Source organism: Candoia aspera, chromosome 1, assembly GCF_035149785.1.
Source record: "Candoia aspera isolate rCanAsp1 chromosome 1, rCanAsp1.hap2, whole genome shotgun sequence".
Lineage (NCBI taxonomy): Eukaryota > Metazoa > Chordata > Lepidosauria > Squamata > Boidae > Candoia > Candoia aspera.
Window position 1 is genome coordinate 14,588,532 of NC_086153.1, and position 21,956 is coordinate 14,610,487.

Genomic DNA, 21,956 nt, shown 5'->3' on the forward strand with positions numbered 1-21,956 from the left:
GGACAGTTGGGCATTTTACTCCTTATTTTTATACTCTGACAGTTCTGGGACCAGAATCATTTCTGGAAACCAAAGGATTACAGAATGATGCTTTGCAGAATGCTGGATGTCCCTTTCTTTCACAAAACATTAAAATATATATATATTTAATGTTTAAAAGTCAAATGGACAGAGACTTGGGGAAGTGATCATGGGCACATTGTCACCCCCCAAGGGGCATGGGAGACCCCTCCTCTGGCTTAGGCGAAGACTTAACCCACACATATCCCAGTAATGTGGCCTTCAGCAACAGCATTTTTTGTTTCTGGTGCAACAGCCCAACACTTCTACCTGGGATTGCACTAAAAGCTTATCATTGCACTTAAAAGCTTGGCAGATGTGTCCCACGTTAAGGTTGTTTACTGTCAACTTTGGCTAGTTTTGTGTTGCTTACTGTTTGACCAAACAGCCAATTAGTTTCACGGAATCATAAAATGGAAGGGTTGGAAGGGATCTTTGAGATCATCTAGTCCAATCATCTCCCCTCTGTTTAAACGCCTCCAGGATAGTGGAGCCTACTGCTTCTGTCATAATCTGTTGCATTGCTGAACAGTTCTTATCATTTGGAATTTTCTCTGATACTCAAAAATCTACTTCCTTGTCACTTAAACCCACCATTTCTTGTCCTATCTTTTGAAAGAACTCTGAATAATTCCACTCCATCTTTTACAAGGCAGCTCTTCAGATACTTGAAAACAGCTATAACGTCATCCTGCAGCATTCTCTTCCACAGGTAAAACCCACCACAGTTCAATGTACATTATTGTGCAAACTCAGAAATTTAGTAATAAGGATTGCAGCTGCAAGGCACTGTGACCATCCTCCCTGTGTTTTCTCAAAATCAGGTCCTCCTGATAAAACAGCAGTTCTACAGCTCCTTACTATCTAGGTTTAGTTAGAAACAAACCCAACATTCAATGGGGTTTGCTCACTAAATGTCTGTAAGCTTCCATTTCAATCTAATCCATCTTGACTTGGACACTGGTCCCCGTGAAAGATGGAAGTTAAATACTCAACCAAAATCCATACTGTTTGCAAAATCTCACCTTTTTCATTGAGCAGTTAACGCAGCTTGTGGCAGAAACCTGAGATGCTGCTAGATTCCTGGTTTTTTTGGGGGGGGGGGTCCCTTCGAGTCATTGTGGACTCCTGGCAACTGCATGGACAAGTCCCTGCAGTTTTCTTGGCAGGTTTTTCAGAAGTGGCTTGCCATTGCCCCCTTCCTAGGGCTGAAGGAGTGTGACTGGCCCAAAGTCACCCAGCTGGCTTCGTGCCTCAGACGTAGGCTTACCATATTTCCTTGAGACAAAAACGGGACACTGGGATGGCAAAACAGGATGGGGCTAAACTTATGTAATATTCTGTATTCATGAAAAAGGAAGATGATAAAAAATGTTTTAAAGAGTTTTTAAGATCCATTTGCTGGTCCTTGCTGGGAAGGTGCAGGAGGGGGAGGTGCGGCAGTGGTTGGGTCCAGAGAGGCTGGTGTGGTGGTGGTGTTGGGTGGAGAGATTGCAGGAGTGCTGAGGGTGCCTGCGAGCTGGGACAGGAGGGCAGGAACGGAGGAGTCTAGTGAACAGTTGTCCCCAACAACCTATTCTTCTCTGGCGCGCCCTTTTATTTTATTTTCTTCCCACCGTTTTGGCCTGAGAGCCAATCAGCTTCTTTTCTGCTGGGCATGTTTTTCCGACCATCTTCCACTGGCTGATTGGCGGCAGCGACTCTTCCTCTTGCTCACCGCCAATCAGCTGTTCCTGCGATTCCCTCTAGGTTTCCTGCCAGATTGAGAACTACTGCCAAGTCAGCCTCCTTTTCAATTTCTTCCTGCTTTTCCCAATAACGGCTCCAACGTTTTTAAAAAAACGGGACAAAATTGACATTTATATTAAAACAACAGGATGGTCGGGAAATGTTAAAAAAACAGGACTGTCCCATTCAGAATGGCACATATGGACTCAGGCGGGACTAGAACTCACAATTCCCCGGTTCCTGGCCTGGTGCCTTAACCAATACTGTACACAGAAGAGGTTCTCATTGATTCCCACTAGGGGGTTCCAAAGCGCAGCCTCTTCGGAAAAGTCACAGAGCAGCTAGGAGGCGCGATGGAGCACTTCTTCCTCCTTGCCGCTGGGTGGTGCACGGGCGCCTCAGTGCCAGCTTCGAGCAGAAGGAACCTGACCCGGAAAGAGAAGAATAAATTTGGCACCGGAAATGCTTTTCTCCGGGAAGTGGCTGCTTTGCTGAAGGAGGGTCTGCCAGAAGCGAGTTGCGGGAATGAATGCCCCTCCGGCCTTCGAGTCCTTTTTGCTTTTCGAGGGGGAGGAAAAGTCAGTGGGAGAAAGAAGAGGGGCTGGGGGGAGGGGGGCAGCCAAACTCAACCCTCCTGGTTGGGAGGGCGGGGGACGATCTATGCCGGTCCCTGTGAATGCATGTATTGCATATTTTTCTGATTTCCTCCTTTTGTTACATATTTGGCATGACTATTCTAATCTTGTAAAGGTGTCTGTGGTGTGTTTTGGAGTATACTTCGTGTATTATGGCTTGGTGTATGCTGATTTATTTTGGCCAGGTTTTAGGACTTGCTGGGTTTTGTCCACAAATAAACACGTAGATTGACCTCCTCTAAGGCAGTTTCCTATGTACTAAGAATCATAGCTTTTAGTTGCTTAGAGTACTTTCTAGTAGGAAATTGGGGTAGAAATATTGTAAACAAAGTCCTCATATCTTTGCAGACGAGTACGGTGTCTATTTTCTTCTCTGTTATCTTTATTTGAAAGAGAGCCATTGTGACATAGTGATTCAGATGTTGGACTCAAAGCGAGGAGACCCAGGTTCTAATTCCCCCTTCAGCCATAGAAGCTTCCTGAGGGACTTGGGCCACTTCCTCTTTCTCAGCCCAGCCTATCACACAGGGTGGGTTGCAGCGAAAAATTGGAGGAAAGGATGCCATGGACGCTGCCCTGAAAAGCGACAGTGATTGAAAACGCTGAAAAATAGATACATATCTAATGAATAAAAGAGTTTTGGCAAGCTGTGAAATGGCTGTGTAAAGCAACTTCAACTTTATGTTAAGGTAGCTTTGTGTAGGTAGGTGTTCAGATGTTCCTGTCAGAACCCTTGAAAGTTGTGATCTGCTAGCATGAGCTGTTTAGGGCTGGATTAACATAATGTTCTAGGTTTATATAAGACAGTTGTAACATTCTTTGTTGCATAGATATCTATAAGGGAAGACTCTACAAGCTGGTGTTAATATGAACCCTCCCCCCCTTTTTTTTTTCCTGGTCTTTCTCATTCCAGGATTACAATAAATAAGGACACAAAAGTGCCAAATGCTTGTCTGTTTATAATCAACAAAGAGGATCACACTCTTGGGAATATAATTAAGTCGTGAGTAGCAGTGATTCTTGTTCTTACAAAACAAAGTTGATCACTTGATTGGCTAACTGCCAAGACAATGCAGAAAAGATGGGGAGGTTTTCAATATCCCTATGCAATCTGCTTGCAAGACCCCAGAACATATAGAGTAACCTCTTGGTTTAACAGACCATTTGTGGTGGGGGTGGGGGTGAGGTGGTGTAATTTAAATCTACAACACAGTGATGCATCGATATGCATATATGATGCGTGTGTGTGTATGTATATGTTTGTTTATTTATACATACATACATACATACATATATACTTCCCCCTAGCTTAATTCCCTTTCCTGAATTTTCCATTCCATAGTACGCTAAAACTTTTCATGTTTAATCACCACACTGAGCATAACCTTATTGAGTGTTTCTCTCTCTCTCTTTCTCTTCTACATGGATTTTATTCCCCTAAAGTTTTGTTTCCCCAAGAGTTTTGTAGTCTCTTGTAAATTGCTGGGATTTTTCAGTACTACTGGGTATCTTTTCCTAATGGATGGATGGAGCTCTTTTGGCTATGAAATAGTCAGTGCTCAGTGCAAACATATGCACAGTGTAAATAACATATAGAAAAGAGAAGAACAAACAATTGTCATTGGCCATAGTTACGAAACAGAAACTTTTTTTCTTCTTAAAAATGAGCAACAATAGATCTCTTCGTATTCTTTTTGTATGGTTCCAAAGCTGTCTTGGAAATGAACCGCTAGATTAATTGGACCTTCATCATCCAGCGTCACAGTTACAGTGGTAACGATAAAATCTGTCTGTTTTTCCCCAGGCAGTTGTTGAAAGATCCTCAAGTGCTCTTTGCAGGATACAAGGTCCCCCATCCCCTTGAACATAAAATAATCATCCGTGTTCAGACCACTCCCGATTATAGCCCCCAGGAAGCTTTCACCAATGCAATCACAGATCTCATCAGTGAGCTTTCTCTCCTGGAGGAGAGGTTCCGGGTAAGTAAGTCAGTACATCCTAACAGTCATGTTGTTTGGGGGATGGAGGGCTGCTTGTCAAAGGCAAAGCGGTGAAACCTAAAGCCTGCGTCTATGCATTAGGTGAGATATTCCAGCTCTTTTAAATATATGTTTAGTTTCACTGGATGCTTTAACTGTGCAGCTTCCCTTACAGCAGGGTGGAGTTTGGCGCTTAACAGTGCAACAGTGGAATAAAGATGGGGGGGGGGGAAGACAGAAATTGAAACTTGAGATTGAGGCAGGTTAAGCATCCTCCCGGGGAGGCAGAATCTGGGAATGATCACCCATAAGATATTTGAGTATGTAGTTGTTAGAGAATAAGATCAAGAACACTGCCTATTAATACTTTAAAATCTGAATGGGCTCCAAGATCCATCCTCTGTTCCCACCTCTCATGTGTGAGCTCTGGACAAATAAAGTCAGGTAGATGTCAGACCTGAGAAACTAGTGAGAGAATCTTCTGGATCTTCTGTGGTAGGGAGTTTTATATCCTGGTTACCCTAACCAAGAATGTCCTTTGTGACATTTCCATCAAATCACATGAGTAAGACGAGTTCTGCACGTTCTTTGATAATTCTCCTGTATGCACCAATGTGTCTGTTTATGGCGGTGGGATAATTGATTCAGTCTGGCTAGGATTAGCTCATGACGCCTTTTGATGTTCAGATAGACCTGGAGTGATTGCAGCTCCTCTCTGCAACAACAAGGGAAGCTCTTGACATTCCTTATTGCTGAACTGTTCTTTTATGATTAAACCTTAAATGAAATTGTCAGACTTTTTTTTTTTACTTCTCAGTTACCATGTTTTTATTTTTCTCTTAGGTTGCCATCAAAGACAAACAAGACGGAATTGAGTAGTGGTTATATTTATCAAATATATTTGTAAATAAAATTCATTTTTCATTGCATTAGTCTACAAGAAATGTATTTATGACGACTTTGTTACTTCATAACTTGTAAGAAATTTCAGAGTAAGTCACTTACATGGAAGTTTGGGTTGGCTTATGTGACAGCTAATAAATAGTACTTTTTAATTGTGTTGCTCTCTTTTGAAGCAATTCATAACTTCACCAGAAACAAAATAGTTGGTGTTGAGAATTCCTTCCTTCCTAATTTAAAACTGACATTAATATACTGTGTGCTTTCCATTTTAATTAGAAATACCTCTTGATTTTCTCAGATTTGTGGTGATTTTTACTCCCCTTCCTGAAGATATGCCTTGTTATAATCCTCCCTTGCCTCACTTTTAAAGCTCTGCTCTTTTTAAACTATGTGGGCAAAGCTGCATGTGTATATACAATATCCTACAGAGTTTTCTTTAACTTACAGTGGGGCAGTTTTCAGTATTTGTTGGCACAGAAGTAACTCTCATAAATTAAATCCTATATTCATGTTTAAGTGGTTGCAAAAGAACCAAGCATTCTAGTGGCCCCCTGGATGTGCTCTAGTCTGCTGAACATCTTTTAAAAGGTAGCATTCTGTACTAGATGCAGTACCAGAGATTCACTCTGAGTAGCACGGATGAGTAAGAAAGTCTTATTTCCCACACTGTCTCTCTTTATGCAGCTTGGAATTTAATAAGGTTTGGAACCCCAAACCTCATTCAGTTCAGCGCTGCATAAAGAGAGGCAATGTAGCAGCCATACTGTACTGCTTGCTCAGGTTCATGTTATGCATGTTTAATTTTTGCACTTACTACTTGCCTTTCTGTTGAAAGAGGGCAAAACCTAGGAAGAGATTTCTTATTAAAATGATTTCTGGTGGGGAATGTATCTACTCAGAACCCCTCCCCACAAGAAAAAGCACCCAGTCATCCAAATTAAAACAGCTACACAGAGTATGAAGTGCCTTTTTCCAGCTCAGACAGTAGTCCTGATTATTATATGTTCTGCAAATGTGGGCAGGATGACAAAATATTCCAGTCACTTTTTAAAAAATTGTCAGCGTGCAAATCCTTCAGCCTACTCCCTTGGCAGCCACTTCAAGTTGACTCAACACGTTTTCCCAAGCATATACTGTCTGTGCCTCAGCATATCCCCAGAGGCAATTGTATTTATCAGGAAGGAGTAGGAAACGCATTGCAGAACTGCCATTGTTCCCTAAATGTAGGCAAAGTTAATTATGCCGAAGGTGAGACTATGAAGAAAACATTATGAACTTGAATTCTACTTAAGTTCCTACCTTATGAAACAATACTGCTCAAGGAGGTTCTCATTCTTTCCTCCTCCTTGCAATTTGCTCAAAGGGTAATCTGCTTTCTTACAGCAATCGCCAGAATGAAATTTTCCTTGTATGTTCAAGTCCATGCTACTTTACATTCAAACCATGAATATTTCTTCTCAGCGAGCTCAACAGCCCTGCCTGCATATTGCAGACTTGGATAGGCAATTTCCCCCTGTCCTTTGAGATATGGCCCTAAGTAAATATATTTAACACATTTTTTAAAAAAGTGCTTCAGTTATCTTGTATCAAGTTTTATTAAATACTGTCCTATAAAACAAATACACTTAAGACACCAATAAAGCAAAGTCACAGTTAAGAGATGTCGGCATTGGCAATAACAACATGTAGCTCCAGCCAATACCTTTGGTTGAATTTCTTGCATTGATATATATGAATTTCATCCCCACCAACCCCGCCCCCTTCCCTCCACCCCACCCTGATTATTCTCAGAACAGTCACAAATACTGCACTACTGAAATGTGGTTGAAAAAATGGGGCTGCTCCTTCCGGGCCAAGCCAGCACAGCTAGGCTTTCTTCCATATTGCGGCAATGTTGACGTCGGTCAGCGCGACCAGATATGTGAAAGTGGGATCTGTGACCACGTTGTTCACCAAGACATCTGTCAGCAACTCGCCATTTGCCTTCAATTCTGGCCACTTTAGAACCTAAATGGGAAAAAGAAGATGAATTTAGCCAGAAAGTCACGAAATTCACAAAATTATTTTACTGCACTATAGAAAGTTCAGGATATCAGCTGTGTGATCTTTTAAGCATATTGTCTATCTGTAGCTGCTTACAGAGGATGGTGACTTGTTATCCAGTTTAAATCTTCCCCGCTTGGATTGTTCTCAGAATTTTCTGTCTCCTTTTGTTTTTGGGAGTTCCTCTAAGGCTGATATGATACTTGATGGGTTAATTGAATTTCAGTTACATAAGCAGGGTTTCTCAACCATGATTCCATGGAACCCTAGGGTTCCGTGAGAGGTCACTACGGGTTCCCTGGGAAATCACAATTTATTTAAAAAATTACTTCAAATTCGGGCAACTTCACATTAAAGAGGTAAGTTTCGTTCTTTTAGTTTAAGAACACTGTTAATGCATATATACAGGCTTACACATGAAACATATAATAATGTAACTTGTGGCCTATATTTGAGCCTGAATGTGCAGGGGTTCCCCGAGGCCTGAAAAAATAGTTCAAGGGTTCCTCCAGGGTCAAAAGGTTGAGAAAGGCTGTACATAAGGATCCACACACGGCAAGTAAGGTCAATATGCAGGAAATGCATGTTTGTACACCCCCCTCCCCCAAGTCCCTGGTACAAAGGTTGAAAGGAAAATTAATGTAAAGCTCAATAATAAAATACAATAATAACAGATAAAAATACTTAAAAGGCCATAAGGGAATCAAGAGAATGCAAAGCTCAGTAATGTTACAGACCTGATAGAATAAGGATTTCTGTTTGCATCTGGGCTCCCTGGGGCAGATAGTATCCTAACCTAAATGCTGCCCCAGAGAAGATGCTTTCCTCCATATCTGCCTATTATATTTCTGATGGAGTAAAAAAGTTTCCTTTCCTGACCAGATTGGATTAAGCAGGCCTAAGAGATCAGAACTGTTAACTGCCATAAGAACATTTGTATTCAGCAAATCAATTACAGTATCTGACTATTGTGCTGCTAGTTGGTTCTGAGTCTCAGCCTTCAGATTTCTAATGCTGAAGCTTATCTTTTTTGGACCTTTTATCCCTGCCTTTTAAACATTTTCTCTGAAATTGCAATGGATGTTTGTCAAAAACAAAGAGTCTTCTCTAATTACATTAATCCTGACAAATTTACATGCATGGCCACCATCTCCTAGATCAGTGTTTGTCAACGCCCCCCCCCTCCCCCTGTACTGGCTGGAGAATTCTGGGAGTTCAAGTCCACACATCTTAAGGCTACTAAGGTTGCCAAACACTGTTCTAGATTTAAAGTGAAGCATACCATCCAGTGCTGAGATCTCCTCATACCCCTCCCTCTAATAGAAGCACTGAGCTGGCCACTTAGTCCAGCTAGTGGCTTCCTTTGTCTTTAGGAGGCCTCCAACTTGCTGCCCTGGGGCTGGGTTTGGGGGCATCACCCTGTCAGGGCCTCTCCCTCAGACCCAGGGAGACCCAGCCTTTGTCAGCTGCCTTGCCCAACAACTGTGGGATTTGGTTAACAACGGCAACTGGGATTCGGTTAACAATGGCGACCGGGACTGCGGGGATTGCCGTTGCTAAGCGATGCCATCGCGCTTTATGACTGCATTGCTTAGCAGTGGAAATTCTGGTCCCAACTGCCATTGTAAGTCGAGGACTACCTGTATGTATTCTTTTAAAAACTGTAAGCTGCCCAGAGCATTTTGGAGGCGGGTGGCCTCAAAATCCAACAAATAAATGAAAATACTTGTGTGTTACTGCAGCTCACTCAACCAGCATTGGGCCATTGTGATTAGGTCCTAGACTCTACATCCTTGAGTACCTGAGAAGGCCCTATTCTCTCAGTTGAAGAATCCTCCTTGGTGGCACAAAGAGCTGACAAATGGTTGCTGAGGTCGTACATCCAGACGCTTCCTTTCTCATCACCACAGAACACATATTCTTCTGCTGCAAGAGTAACACAGGTATCACCAAATTGCATTGTTCAAAAGCTTCCAGCCAGGCTTCAGTTCCACATCTGAAGCTCATCTTGCTGAGGGCTCCTCCTCAGTTCACTCACCAGCATCCACCCCACCTCCCAACGATATCCTCACTCCACCTCTCCCCCAGTGTTTGTCTGGGGTCCTGGCATGTTGGGGATTGAAACCAGGGAGCTAATATTTATTTATTTATTTATTACTCATATTTAGCCACCGCCCATCTCCCCCAGAAGAGGGACTCTGGGCGGTTTACAATAAAATGCCCCATAAAACGTAAACATTAAAATCACATAAAGTATTACTAATATCTTCCACTGCCCCAAAGGCAACCCCATATTAACATGGGGCTATTGCATTTCATAAGATATAGCCCATTGATGGCCATCTGTTACTTCTTAAGAGCATCCCCAAATTGCCAGCCCCACTGGTCAGGCTTATCTTATGGGAAAACAGGAGCAACAGTGGCTGTAATAGGCTTAAATGGTGGCAGAGGACTAGGTTTGTGCCTGAGACAGGAATGGAATGATATCCATGGCTATTCAAACATGGTACCAGCACTTACTTGGGCATGTGCTGAGAGTGAGGTAAGGGAGATCTGTTGAAGACCACTCCAGTTCAGCCAGAATGACAGCCTGCACCGTCCTCCGCCCTCCTTTGCCTTGTTTGAAAGAGCGACTCCAGCTCCAGAGGTTTATAGATGCTCTTTTTGAACTCTTGGTCACTGAAGAGGAGGAAAAAAATCCAGTAGCCTAACTAAACAGCGGGTTTGCTGCCAGATCAGCACTTCTTCTTATACTGGCTACTGGTTAAGGCAATGGTCATTAAGGCAATTATCATGGCAGGCTCCGTACAGGTGTGTGGTATCAGTGGCATCACAACATTTACTTTCTGGCGATTATGGTGCAATCTTAAACTCAAAATAAGGCCCCTAATAATACAGCTATACCCATAAGTTCATACCTTACAACACGTTGTATACAATGCCTCTGAAGTAAGTTAATCGAATTCAGTGGGACTTGGTCCAAAGTCCGTATAGCATAAAATAATTAATAGGTTCCTCTCAGGCATCCTTTTTTATTCCAAATTAAAACATATCAAGATGGAAGACTTTTAATGGATAGTAGGGGCTTTAGAATTTTCTGTGTTTGGATTAAGCTTGGAACAGCCTGGAAAAAACTCCATGCAGAATTGTTTGGACAAAGCCACCTTATTCATTCTGGAAAAATAGACCAAAGTAACACAGAGCTGTAACATTTCCCTTATCTATTGTTTCTCTTTGTAAGTGTAGGTGAGGGAGTCAACATTCTGCCCTTACACTCAAGGCCAGCAGCTTAGTTTTTCCATTCCATCCTCTTTCACCCCATTCTCTAAATTTGAATGTTAACACAAAAGATTTTTTTTTGAGAATATGTGTTGCTGTTTTGCCTGGGACAGGTTCTTTGTGAGAACTGATCACGCAAAAAGGGAAGAAATAGAAAAGATGCTGGAATAGATTTCCCTAATATGTATGAAAATGGTACTTTCTTAAACACATCTGAATGTTTATTTCTTACCCACAATGTCTTCATTCAAAAAGGCCAGGCCGTCCACCCGGTGGGAAGACGTGTCATTCCCTTCATCATCTGGGAACTGAAATTCAACTTCAAAAGCTCTGAAATGTTGGAAAACAAGATAAACAACCAACCTATTGAGTAATTATCGTAACTCCTGCCAGCTCTTAAGGAGGCAGTGGTGCATCCTCTCCTCAAGGGGCCATCGCTCGACCCAACCAGCCTGGACAGTTTTTGTCCAGTCTCCAAACTCCCCTTTTTGGGGAAGGTTGTGGAGAGAGTGGTCGCATGGCAGCTGCAGAGGACCCTGGATGAAGCGGATTATCTGGACCCTTTTCAGTCAGGGTTCAGGCCGGGTTATGGGACTGAGACAGCATTGATCGCACTCTTAGATGACCTCTGGCGGGAGAGAGATGGGGGCAGTGCGACCATTCTCACTCTTCTTGACCTCTCAGCGGCCTTCGATACCATCAATCATGGTATCCTTCTGGACCAGCTTCAGGAGTTGGGGGTGGGCAGCACAGTATTGTGCTGGTTCTCCTCCTTCCTCCGGGGTCAGTTCCAGTCAGTGTTGATGGAGGGGAGAGGTCCAGCCCACCTCCCCTACTTTGTGGGGTGCCTCAGGGCTCAGTTCTCTCCCCTCTCCTATTTAACATCTACATGAGACCACTGGGGGAGGTGATCTGACAGTTTGGGATAAGATACCATCAATATGCTGATGATACTCAGCTTTATAGCTCTACCCCAGACCGCCTGAGTGATGCCATGGATGTCCTGACCCAGTGCCTGGAGGCTGTAAGGGCCTGGATGGGGTGCAATGGGCTTCAACTCAACCCAAGCAAGACTGAGTGGCTTTGGGTTGGTGGGCCTCCTGGTGGAAAGCTTTTTCCATCTTTGGTTCTGTATGGGTTGCACTGCCCCAGACAGACCCAGTGCACAATCTGGGGGTCCTCGTAGACTCACAGCTCCTGCTCAAAGAGCAGATGGCAACTGTGGCTAGGAGGGCCTTTGCACACCTTTGGGTTGTGCGCCAGCTGCACCCATTCCTAGACCGAAGGCTTTGCTCACAGTCACTCATGCCTTCATAACCTCCTGTCTGGAGTACTGTAATGTGCTCTACATGGGGCTGCCCTTGAAGAGCATTCAGAGGCTTCAACTGGTGCAGAATGCAGCTGCACGGATAGTAAATGGTGTCGGATACTCGACACACATAACACCATTGTTACGTGAGCTGCATAGGTTGCCAGTGTGCTTCTGGGTGCAATTCAAGGTGCTGGTTGTCACCTTTAAAGCCCTTCATGGCTTGGGACCGGGTTACCTAAGGGACCGCCTTCTCCCAGTTGTTTCTGCCCATCCAATTCGATCTAGCAGGTTGAGTATATTACAGGTCCCATCAGCCAGGGAGTGTTGGTTGGTGGGAACTAGGAGGCGTGCTTTCTCTCCTGTAGTGCCTGCCCTCTGGAACATTCTCCCTCCAGAAATTAGGATGTCCCCAACCCTGTTGGCCTTTCATAAGGCCATGAAGACCTGGCTTTGTGCCCAGGCCTGGGGCCTCAAGCGTGTGGATGGTCCTGCCTCTTGACTGTATTAACATCCATACATTGCTTACTTGGCAGCCATGTATATTTATTTTGTATTTATTTTGTATTTTAATTGTTTTAATTGTAATTGTTTTAACTGTTTTATAGTTTTATTGTTGTAAGCCGCCCAGAGTCACTTGCTGAGATGGGTAGCTATAGAAATTGAATGAATGAATAAATGAACAAATAAATGTTAATTTATAGTAACCAAACGCTCAAATATTAAAGATACTGGTTTTAATCCTTTAATCCTTATGACAGGTGGACATCTTCAAAACAGGCTTTAGCTGTTACACTGTAAATCTCTACAGAAGTGGGGCCACAGCTCAGTGGTTGAGAATTGGGATCTATCCCTGGAATCTCTAACCAGATAAAGCATTATTTAGATGAAGAATATTTCCTAAGACCTGAATAACCACTGACAGGAAAATAGTAGGACACTGGAAACATTCATATGACTTTAGCATTGCTCGCTAATCGTTTTTGGATATGAGAAGAGTTTAGAAGTCATTGTAACTCTCTTGTCATTCAAAGCCCTTGCCAGAAATGGGTTGCAGAAGTATCAAGAAAAAATGCTGTTTTTAGAGTTCTCTAAAACAAATGTGACTTATTTTTTCCAGCTCCAATTTTAAACTCCAATTTCAGTTTTATCTTCCCTTTTTATTTTTGCCTATTTTTTAAATATTTTGTTCAGCGAAAACATTCAGAGTAGGGCAGTTTGATTCCAAAGAGATCCATTGTCAAAAATATCAACAGTTGTTTATGGAGAATGGGCAAAAAAGAGTTGTACTTTTCTTTTCATGAATTACCAGTGTCCCAATTACAACCAGTAAACTTCTTTAAACTATCAAAGTGGGAATTCTAGCCATCCTACAGGCATCCACTGGCTGGTTTTGATTATGATACCCCAAGGTCACCACTATGTATATACGTTATCATTATGCAAAAGTTTTACCTCTGATTTTTGATTTTGCACTAAAATTAGTACTCTTATAATTATGGAAACAATATAACCATTAATCGAAGCGAATATTTGTAGCCCAGGGTTGAACTGTGGAGTCCTTGGTGCTCTCTGAGCCTTGTTGTTTTCTTGCAGACGTTTCATTGCCAGACTAGGCAACATCTTCAGTGCCTTTTTTGCAACATCTTCAGTGGCACTGAAGATGTTGCCTAGTCTGGCAATGAAACGTCTGCAAGAAAACACCAAGGCTCAGAGAGCACCAAGGACTCCACAATATAAGCATTGCATTCAGTCGAATGATTTTGCTTTTAGATCGTCTTAGCTGGCAAGGAAGGCTTCTAGATGACTCCCGAGAAAGCTTTGTAAGAGCTTTCCACACAAATAAGCTTACTTGGTTGAGAAACATCAACTGTTTTTGTAATGGATTAATTATTTTCCCAATATGAGATGTGAGCTGATTACATGCCAAAAAGTCATGACTCTTAGCAACCACACAGACAGGTTTTTTCCAGGAAGACACCAGCTACTCACCTATTTTTCTGTGGCTTATCATCCAGTCTAATATCCCAGGCAAAGCAGCCCTGTTCACAACCAGCCACCAAGAACCGATCTGGGCAAGAGGGCACTAGGGCGATACGTAAAGGTGTGGCAATAGTCTCCAGTACTATCAGCTGCCTGACAAATGAAACACATTTCAGTTCCTCCTTTCTATTAATGGTATGCACACCTCTGCAGACTTGAAAGATGGACTCCTGTATCATTACCTTTCTTTGAAGTTATAGTCACAGTCTGGAATGCCAATGTCCCATACACATATTTTCTTGTCATAGGAGGCGGCTGTTGGGGGACAGAGAAGAGAGAGAAGAAGAGGAGAAGATATATACTGTAACGAAGTGGTATTAAAAAGAGAGGCTTCCAAATAATAAATCAGGAAAACTTGCCTGGTGACCCACCTCCTTCAAACTCAACCTTCCCCCAAAGAGCTCCAGAACAATGCAGCTGGTTCCAAACATAACAAAATGAGATTTAGCTCTTTACCTTTGTGGAATTGGGACTACAGCAGACTAAGAGCTCTTGCCTTGCCTCAAAAAGGAGGCCTTATATCAAGCCCAGCCCAAGAATGACAAAGAACCAATCCAGCCAAACTTCAATTCTTTATTTGCTCACACCATATAGACAGAATCCTGCCAGACTAAAGCTACTCTGCCTAACCTAAGGGGAAACAGCCTGGGAAGGCTCTAGAGTGGGGCTATTCTGAACCACTTAGTCTTCCCATGTTCCATCTCTGGACTGTGTTTTCTCTTATCTTGCTCCCCTCCTTGGAATGTGCTCCCTCCTTCCTGAGAACCAGCAGCATTACTGAAGTCCTTCACATCACCTCCCACTTCAGAGACGCATTCCATCACACCTTCTGAGAAGAGATGGGTGACTGGAAAGGATAAGGAGTCTTACTGAAAAGGTGCGTTTCACAGGTTGGGCTGAAACAGGCAGTAGCAATGGGCTTCTTGTGAGCCTTGATCTCTCCATAACAGTAATCGGCAGTCACATGAATGAGCTTCACAATGCCTCTTCTCCCAGCAGCAGCCAGAACATTGTGTCTTTTCTTTCTCCCATCGCTGGTCACCATTGTCAGAGTTGTCCATGTGACAGTGTAAAACTCCTGGAGAAAAAGGCAAGGTGTCAGGTGGAGAAGCCATGCAAGGCCAGAGGTTTGGGTGGACTTGGATGAAAATGACCAAGTGCTCCAAACATTCTAAGTTTTTTTTTAATGGTAATTGTATTAAAAATTGCACTTATAGCGATAAAGAACTAATACAAACTAAAGAGAGAGAAAAGAAGAAAAAAATAGAAGGTGCAGAAAAAAAATAGAAAAGAAAAAATAAGAATATAGTAAAGAAAAAGAAGAGAAATAGATAAAGAAATGACTTCCCCCTTCATTACAAGAAGTAAAAACAATTTTAGTAATTTTTTATCACCTTCTCTTAAAATACAACAAATGATCTCTTTTTCCAATATCCCACCTCTTATCCATAAACAAACCCTTAAAACCTCGACATTTCAGTCCTGATCAGCAAAAGTCCATTAAAGTTACCAAAGATAACAATGTATCTATTTTAATCAAATAAACCAACTTTATATTCCTTCTTTTTACTTTTAACCACCTTGATCTTTAGTCCCTTCAGATAATGTCCTAGAACTTGATTTCTTTTCTTTTTTTCTATGTTCCTTCTCACAAAACTCTTCAAAATTTTAATCAGCCTCTTTTGTAAATCTAATATAGGAAAATTATCCAGGTCACTCTCTTGGTTTGTTATTTGCATATCCCTTTTAATTATTAAGACATCAGCCGGTTTCTTTTGTCTGTCCAGTGTAGCATCTTTTTCCATATCATTCTTGTTGCCTGACATTTTTAAATCCATTTTCAGATCAGACTCAGTCTTGTCCAGGAAAACTTGGTCCTCTTCCATAGCATCCTTTAAACACAGTCTATCTATAGGGGCAGACACTCTTAAAATTAACTTCTGGGTCCATTGTTCAAAAATATCCTTCAGTATGTCCAATGTTAAAATATTTTGCTCCATTCTATATTATTAAGTGTTCTTCTCCTTTAATTGTAATCTTTAGTTCCTTCTAGTTCCCACCAGTGTCCAACCTTCAAACTCACATCCTATCATGTTTTTTTAAAGGAAAAGCATTTTCCCACGGGAAGGATTCTTATAATTAATTCTATTATTTCAAATTCATCTGGACCCCTAGTCTGTTTAAATACAAGTTTAAGGATACCTACCTACCTACCTATCTATCTACTAGTATTTAAAAATTCTTTCACTAAGGATTGAAGGAAACTCACCCAGTGTTTTCAGACTTGTCAATCCAAAGGTTTCTAATAGCTGAAAAGCAGTTAACAAGCAATTTTTGAAAGTGATTATAAAAGGACATGTGCGAACTTAGGGCCTTTCAAAGGCACCAACTGCAATTTGAGCAAGATGGCTGTTCCCTCATCCCCAGAGCTCTAAACCCGCCAGGGACCACCATTTTGCAGTCTCCTCATGAGGAGCAGCTGTCTGGAGCACTTGTGGATGATCTGAAGTCCTCTCCTTGTCTGGAGAGGAATTCTGAACAGCTGGTCTACTTGCTGGCTCTTCAATCCACTGTGGCTTTTAGTAGAGCGATTTTCAGTTCACCATTTCTTCCCTGGAAGTCCAAACATTCTAACTTATGTACAAACCTGCTAAAAACTGCACTGAGCCTTGTAAGGGGAAGGCACAACAGTGATCTTTTTTTTTTTTCAAAATCAGAATCTGGGCCCAGATACTATGACCAGATTAATTATGCGGTAATTATTATGGTAGTACCACAATAGTGGGCTCTGCATGGTATCATATGGTACCATTCAACGTAGACTAGATTTCAGCTCAGATAAAGCCTCCAGTTTACTCGCACTTGCTTTCTTAAGAAGCGCCTGAATCATCTGACAGCCATCAGCTTCCCTGGGAGGGTCAGGGAGTCAAAACAGATAAAAACATCATAATGCAAATGTGTGACTTATGTGTCAAATGGTGGGACACAAGTACAAAAAGGCCATATTTTTCTGATGACGTTGTCTTTTGGTAGCATTATGCTGCTACTGATCATTGTTCCAAGTCCTATTAAATCTGCCCTGTTTGAACTTGGCACTAGATGCAGGAACTAAGCAGATGTGTAACAAATGTATTTCCTATATCAGTTCATGTGCCTTCTCTTGTTTTAATTGCTATCTGTTGTATAAATCTGTCGCCTCCCGGAATCATATTTTGTGAGATTGGCGGCTATATAAATATGATAAATAAAATAAAGAGATTTCTGAGATTTGACAGGCCCCATCCCAAGCCCCAACTGTGTTAGCCATCAGGAAGGCTTTGAAAGTTTGGCTTTCCCTCTGGCATTGGGACCAGGCTGTTAGATAAGTTTGTCCTGCAAGGTATAGTATGTGTTAGCATATACTACTTCAGCAAAGGATCGTTACCTTGTCATGGTGCTGGAGCTTGAGCACCTCAATGATGCCATGAGCTAAACCGTGAAGGGCCACCCAAGACGGGAAGGTCATGACAGAGAGGTCAGACTAAATGCGATCCCTGGGGAAGGTAATGGCAACCCACCCCAGTATTCTTGCTGTGAAAACTAAATGGATCAGTACAACCAGAGATATGTCGGTATACCATCAGAAGACGACCGACAGGAAGCTCTGGCGTGGGCTAGTCCATGAAGTCACAAGAGTTGGAAGCGACTGATCAAATAAACAACAACAGCATATACTAACTGTGTGTCTTGTTGATTTCTGGTTGTTTTGTTATTGGGAATGTTTTAATTGTTTATTGCTATATGCTCCCCGAACTCACAGTTTTTTGAGTTGGGGGGGCCATATAAATCCTTTTAAATAAATAAAAAAGGCCACTGTTATTTTCATGCTGTTGATTTTTGCACATGCATTTCATACCCAGCATATGGAACCAAAAAACCAACAGGCTTCGTTCTCATGGAAGAAATGAGCTAAGCCTTTCCTATAAACTCCTTCCCTGCAGTTTGAGACTAAGGCTTGAGTAGAAAAACCATCATTAAGTCTCCAGTTCTACCTCAAGGGTGATGGCTTTGTACCATGAAAAACCAGAATTGTTGAACAGATAGAAAATCAAAAGCTGTCAAGCAGCCCCCACACCTATTTGCTTGTGCATTGGGGATGTTTAGTTTCAATTCTAAGATTATGGTTAATATAAACCACAGTATGCTGCAATGTACAAGCTGGATGAAGATTATTCATTCATCTAAAGCTAAATTTACATCTAAAGAAGTAAACTCCAGAATTAGATGGCAGTATATGCTAAGTTATAATTAAGCTTAATTTAAGATTTAATGATAAACAACAAGAAATGGAAGGTATATTTCCTCATGAATTTAAGAGGATTTTAGAAGAGGGACCATTAACAACCTGGAAAGCAAGCTAAAATTTCTGATTTCAATTAGGGTGAAGAGGGGCAGAAGAATCCTGCCTCACTCTTCTCAGGACCTCCCCTTGCAAATTTCAAACCAACAGAAAGATCTATAGTTAAAAGAATTCAGGTATTTTGAAGAATAGAATTCAACACAGCACCAGTATTAAGTCATGGGGTGCATCAGGAGACATCGCTGCACCAATAAAGCTTTTGATCAATGTTCCGCTAAATAAAAAGCATAAAGACAAGAGCATTTGTGTCTCCCTTACCTCCCCAGCCACTTTGTACTTTTTCAAAACAATGCCTGTTTCACAGTCAACCAAACAAACAGAATCTCCACCACAGGTAGCTGCTGTCCTAGAGGAGCTCACCACAGGGTCTGAAAGATTGAAAGTACAGTGACTGTAATCCTCTTGTCGTCACAAGCGTCCCATTTTCATTTGACTAGACATTCAGTTGTTGTGGAAGTGAAACAGATATTTAAATACTTACAATGTGGGTATTCCATGCCAATTATCTATGCAATATTTTTATAAGTGAGAAATGATTACTACACTCAATTTAGTAGCCACACAATTTCTTTTTCATACAGGTAGACTTTGCTTAACGACTACCTTGTTTAGTGACTGTTTGAAGTTACGATGGCACTGAAAAAGTAACTTTACAGTCCTCGCATTTACAACCTGCACAGCGTCCCTGCAGTCACGTGATCGATATTCAGGCACTTTGTAACCAGTGGGCATTTACAACTGTTGCAGTGTCCCATGCTCATGTGATCGCCCTTTGCGTGTTTCACAACCAGCTTCCAAGAAGCAGAGTCAGTGGAGAAGCTGGCAGTGAAATCCCAAGTCGCGGTCGTGTGATTTCTCGCTTAATGACTATATCACCTAGCGGTGGAGTTGCCAATCCCAACCGTGGTTGTTAAGTGAGGTCTACCTGTACTGCAAGAGTAAATTTCCCAGGACAAGCCCCATACTTTTTTAAAACATATAACAGTAGGATTAGGTCTTTCAACCAAAGACTTTAAGTCCTCATTCTCTCCTGTGTCTTTGCATTTTTATTAAATTAGGAGTGGGCAGGGCATGATCTCCATGTGTTAGACTGCAACTTCTTTAATACTGGCATGCCTTGAATTATGAGTGTACTGAAAATATCAGCTCCTGTTTATTTAAAATTATCATTAGTCCCCTACATATTTGATATACAAATAGGCCATTTGCTGGAGAAAGCAAACATGTAAAAATATGGAATAGTGTGCATAAAAATTCAGAATCCACAAGAGGAATGAGAGTTCCTGGGGAATACTTAATCAGATTTATTGACTGGCATTTTCCTTCTAGGACTGCCCAGGCCACTTGGTCATGCTCACCTTTTCTCGTCCCACAATCTAGTGGTGGCTCAAAAACACAGGCCCATAACTGGGTCTTGAAGTCATCCCTGTTGTTGCCCTTACTATGACACTGTAGAAAATGGACAGGCTCCAGGCTGATTGTCTCCTGGAAGACAGGAAGAAGAAGGCAGCAAGCTTTGAACACAAAATGTCCCATTATACATGGAAGAGAATGTAGGTTTTCTGGATGGAGATAAAACCTACAGTTGGGTATGCAACACCCATGTTTTGTAGTCAAGCTCTTTAAAGTTACCCTTTGACAAATCATTATATAACAGCCTAACTGACTCACAGAGTTTACATATATCCTTGATAGTGGAAGGAAGTTTCTCACCTGTCTGGCCTTCCTGCCTTGCTTACCCACTCTGCTTTTCCACCACCCCATGTTCCTGTCAGTTATCCCTCCTGCTGCCCAAATGTCTTTCTTTTGCAGAAATCTGGTAACACAGGAAAAAACCTGATCTTTTCCTGTACATTCACTTCAGATCACTTACTTTTCACTTGGTCCCTCAGAAATTGTGTGTATAAGTGTGCCAGAGTGACAGAGAAAAGGGAAAGAGAGAGAAGTCAGTCTAATAGCAGATTCTTGTACTGGGTAAGATGTTGGTTTAGATGAGCTCCAAGGTCCTTACATTCTGATTCCCTGTGTGTGTGTGTGTGTGTGTGTGTGAGAGAGAGAGAGAGTGAGAGAGAGAGAGAAAAAGAAAGAGAGGGAGAGAAAGAGAAAGAGCGAGAGAGAATATGTTAATTTAATCCTGCAAAAGCTCAGCTCCCATCCCTGTATCCTGTATCATTGCTTGTGGCTCCTGGAATATTGTACAGAACTTAATATAGCCTTTAGGTTCAAAATACCTTATATACAGGTCTTCTTCAGAAGTATCTTTTCTGTACTGATGCTTCAACTTGGAAATCTCTTTCTAAGAATGCTTACCTGACTTTTTATCAGATATGCTGGAATCTTTGATTTGTCTAGATCTTTTAGCTCATTACCATGCTATTTTTAACCCAAGTTTATTATATTTATTATTTCTTAGATTTATAGCCTGCCTTTCTTCCAGGAGCTCAGCAGTGTATGTAACACTGCCTCTTCCAATTCCAACCCCCCACACAACAACCCTGTGAGGTAGATTGGGCTGAGAGAGAATGATGAGCTCAAAGACCTCCCCCCAGTGAACTTCCATGGCTGAGTGTGGATTTGAACCTGGGTCTCCTAGTTCAACCTTTAATCACAACCCCCTGGCTTACACACATTAATGTGTTGCCAAACCACATGTAGATGTGTATATTGAATAAGCTGCTTTCATAGTAAAAACTTCTTTATAATTTAATAAGCATGTCAGGTTACTGACACATCCCATTCAATAAATCATTTTTCATCGTTCTGAGTTTTCTACGTATTTTTCTTGATAAAGCTCTCCTGCTTAATGGCAATCCTTACATTTTGCAGGCCCACAAACTCTATTAATACTTGGAGTGTTAACCTATGATTCCCTGGCAGCGGTAAATCCTCCACTGGAAAGGTCTCTTGGTTACCTCACATTCCAAGTCCTTAACTGGAGTGCTACAAACATCTCTTGCATCCTCCTCTTCCTCTTCGTGCTCTTCTTTCTGCTGAGTGACCTTTTTGTGGCTTTGTGCTTTTGGAAGCCGCCCTCCATTCCGATGGGCTCCGTCAGGATCTGGAGGGGTCTGGGACTCCTTGGCTTGTGGGCGAGAGGCTCTTGTCCCCTCAGGGTTGTGTTCGTCCTGCAGGCGGCTGAGCTTCTTGGGGCTGGGCGATGCTTCCTCCTTGGAGCTGCTTTGGGAACGGGATCGCTTGCTCCTTGCTCTTCCTTTGGAACGAGCCCCTTTCCTCTTGCTGGGAGTTACCGTGCCCTATTGAAAATAAAGATCAGCAACGTCCAACATGACGTTGTTAGAGTAATATCTATTGTACAAGGTGACTTTCCCAACAGAGAGATTTGCTGGGACTTCTGCTTAGATCTACAATGTCCCCCAATCATATGAGTGTTACTGTCACATGTTTGAGAGGGTGCAATCTGGTGATACCTTTCCTACTGAAATTAATGGAAAATAATCTATTCTGCATTGGTGACTGCAAAAATCTTTCTCTCACTGGGCACTGAAAAAAGGGTCCCACAACCTTTCTCCCAGAATGAATTTTCCATGCTCAGGTATACGCACAATCTTTTTCTGGCA

At 42.0% G+C, this 21,956-nt stretch overlaps 2 protein-coding genes across 3 annotated transcripts in view; one reads left to right on the forward strand and one right to left on the reverse strand.

The window, feature by feature from the left end:
- Nucleotides 1-2,213: 2,213 nt before the first annotated feature.
- On the forward strand, nucleotides 2,214-5,457 carry POLR2J (RNA polymerase II subunit J). Its single transcript, XM_063297865.1, has 4 exons — nucleotides 2,214-2,366; nucleotides 3,337-3,426; nucleotides 4,228-4,402; nucleotides 5,246-5,457. Exons 1-4 carry the CDS (start codon nucleotides 2,314-2,316, stop codon nucleotides 5,279-5,281), a joined length of 354 nt encoding a protein of 117 aa, XP_063153935.1. The 5' UTR covers nucleotides 2,214-2,313; the 3' UTR covers nucleotides 5,282-5,457.
- A 1,618-nt stretch (nucleotides 5,458-7,075) lies between these two features.
- Nucleotides 7,076-21,956, reverse strand: part of LRWD1 (leucine rich repeats and WD repeat domain containing 1) — a 61,082-nt gene continuing 46,201 nt past the window's right edge. For both annotated transcript variants that reach the window (XM_063297983.1, XM_063297991.1), the window contains exons 7-16: nucleotides 21,291-21,632; nucleotides 19,737-19,863; nucleotides 18,637-18,746; nucleotides 14,850-15,057; nucleotides 14,162-14,234; nucleotides 13,929-14,072; nucleotides 10,860-10,957; nucleotides 9,869-10,027; nucleotides 9,150-9,274; nucleotides 7,076-7,312 (exon numbers count right to left, since the gene is read on the reverse strand). In XM_063297983.1, the coding sequence (XP_063154053.1) occupies nucleotides 7,172-7,312; nucleotides 9,150-9,274; nucleotides 9,869-10,027; nucleotides 10,860-10,957; nucleotides 13,929-14,072; nucleotides 14,162-14,234; nucleotides 14,850-15,057; nucleotides 18,637-18,746; nucleotides 19,737-19,863; nucleotides 21,291-21,632 (1,527 nt within the window). In that variant the 3' untranslated portion in view covers nucleotides 7,076-7,171. The remainder of the gene's footprint in view (nucleotides 7,313-9,149; nucleotides 9,275-9,868; nucleotides 10,028-10,859; nucleotides 10,958-13,928; nucleotides 14,073-14,161; nucleotides 14,235-14,849; nucleotides 15,058-18,636; nucleotides 18,747-19,736; nucleotides 19,864-21,290; nucleotides 21,633-21,956) is intronic.

Coding starts and splice junctions, on each gene's coding strand:
- POLR2J (XM_063297865.1), top strand. CDS start 2,314: ATGAATGCCCCTCCGGCCTTCGAGTCCTTTTTGCTTTTCGAGGGGGAG. Junction 2,367..3,336: donor CTTTTCGAGGGGGAGGAAAA/GTCAGTGGGAGA, acceptor TTCTCATTCCAG/GATTACAATAAATAAGGACA. Junction 3,427..4,227: donor CTTGGGAATATAATTAAGTC/GTGAGTAGCAGT, acceptor GTTTTTCCCCAG/GCAGTTGTTGAAAGATCCTC.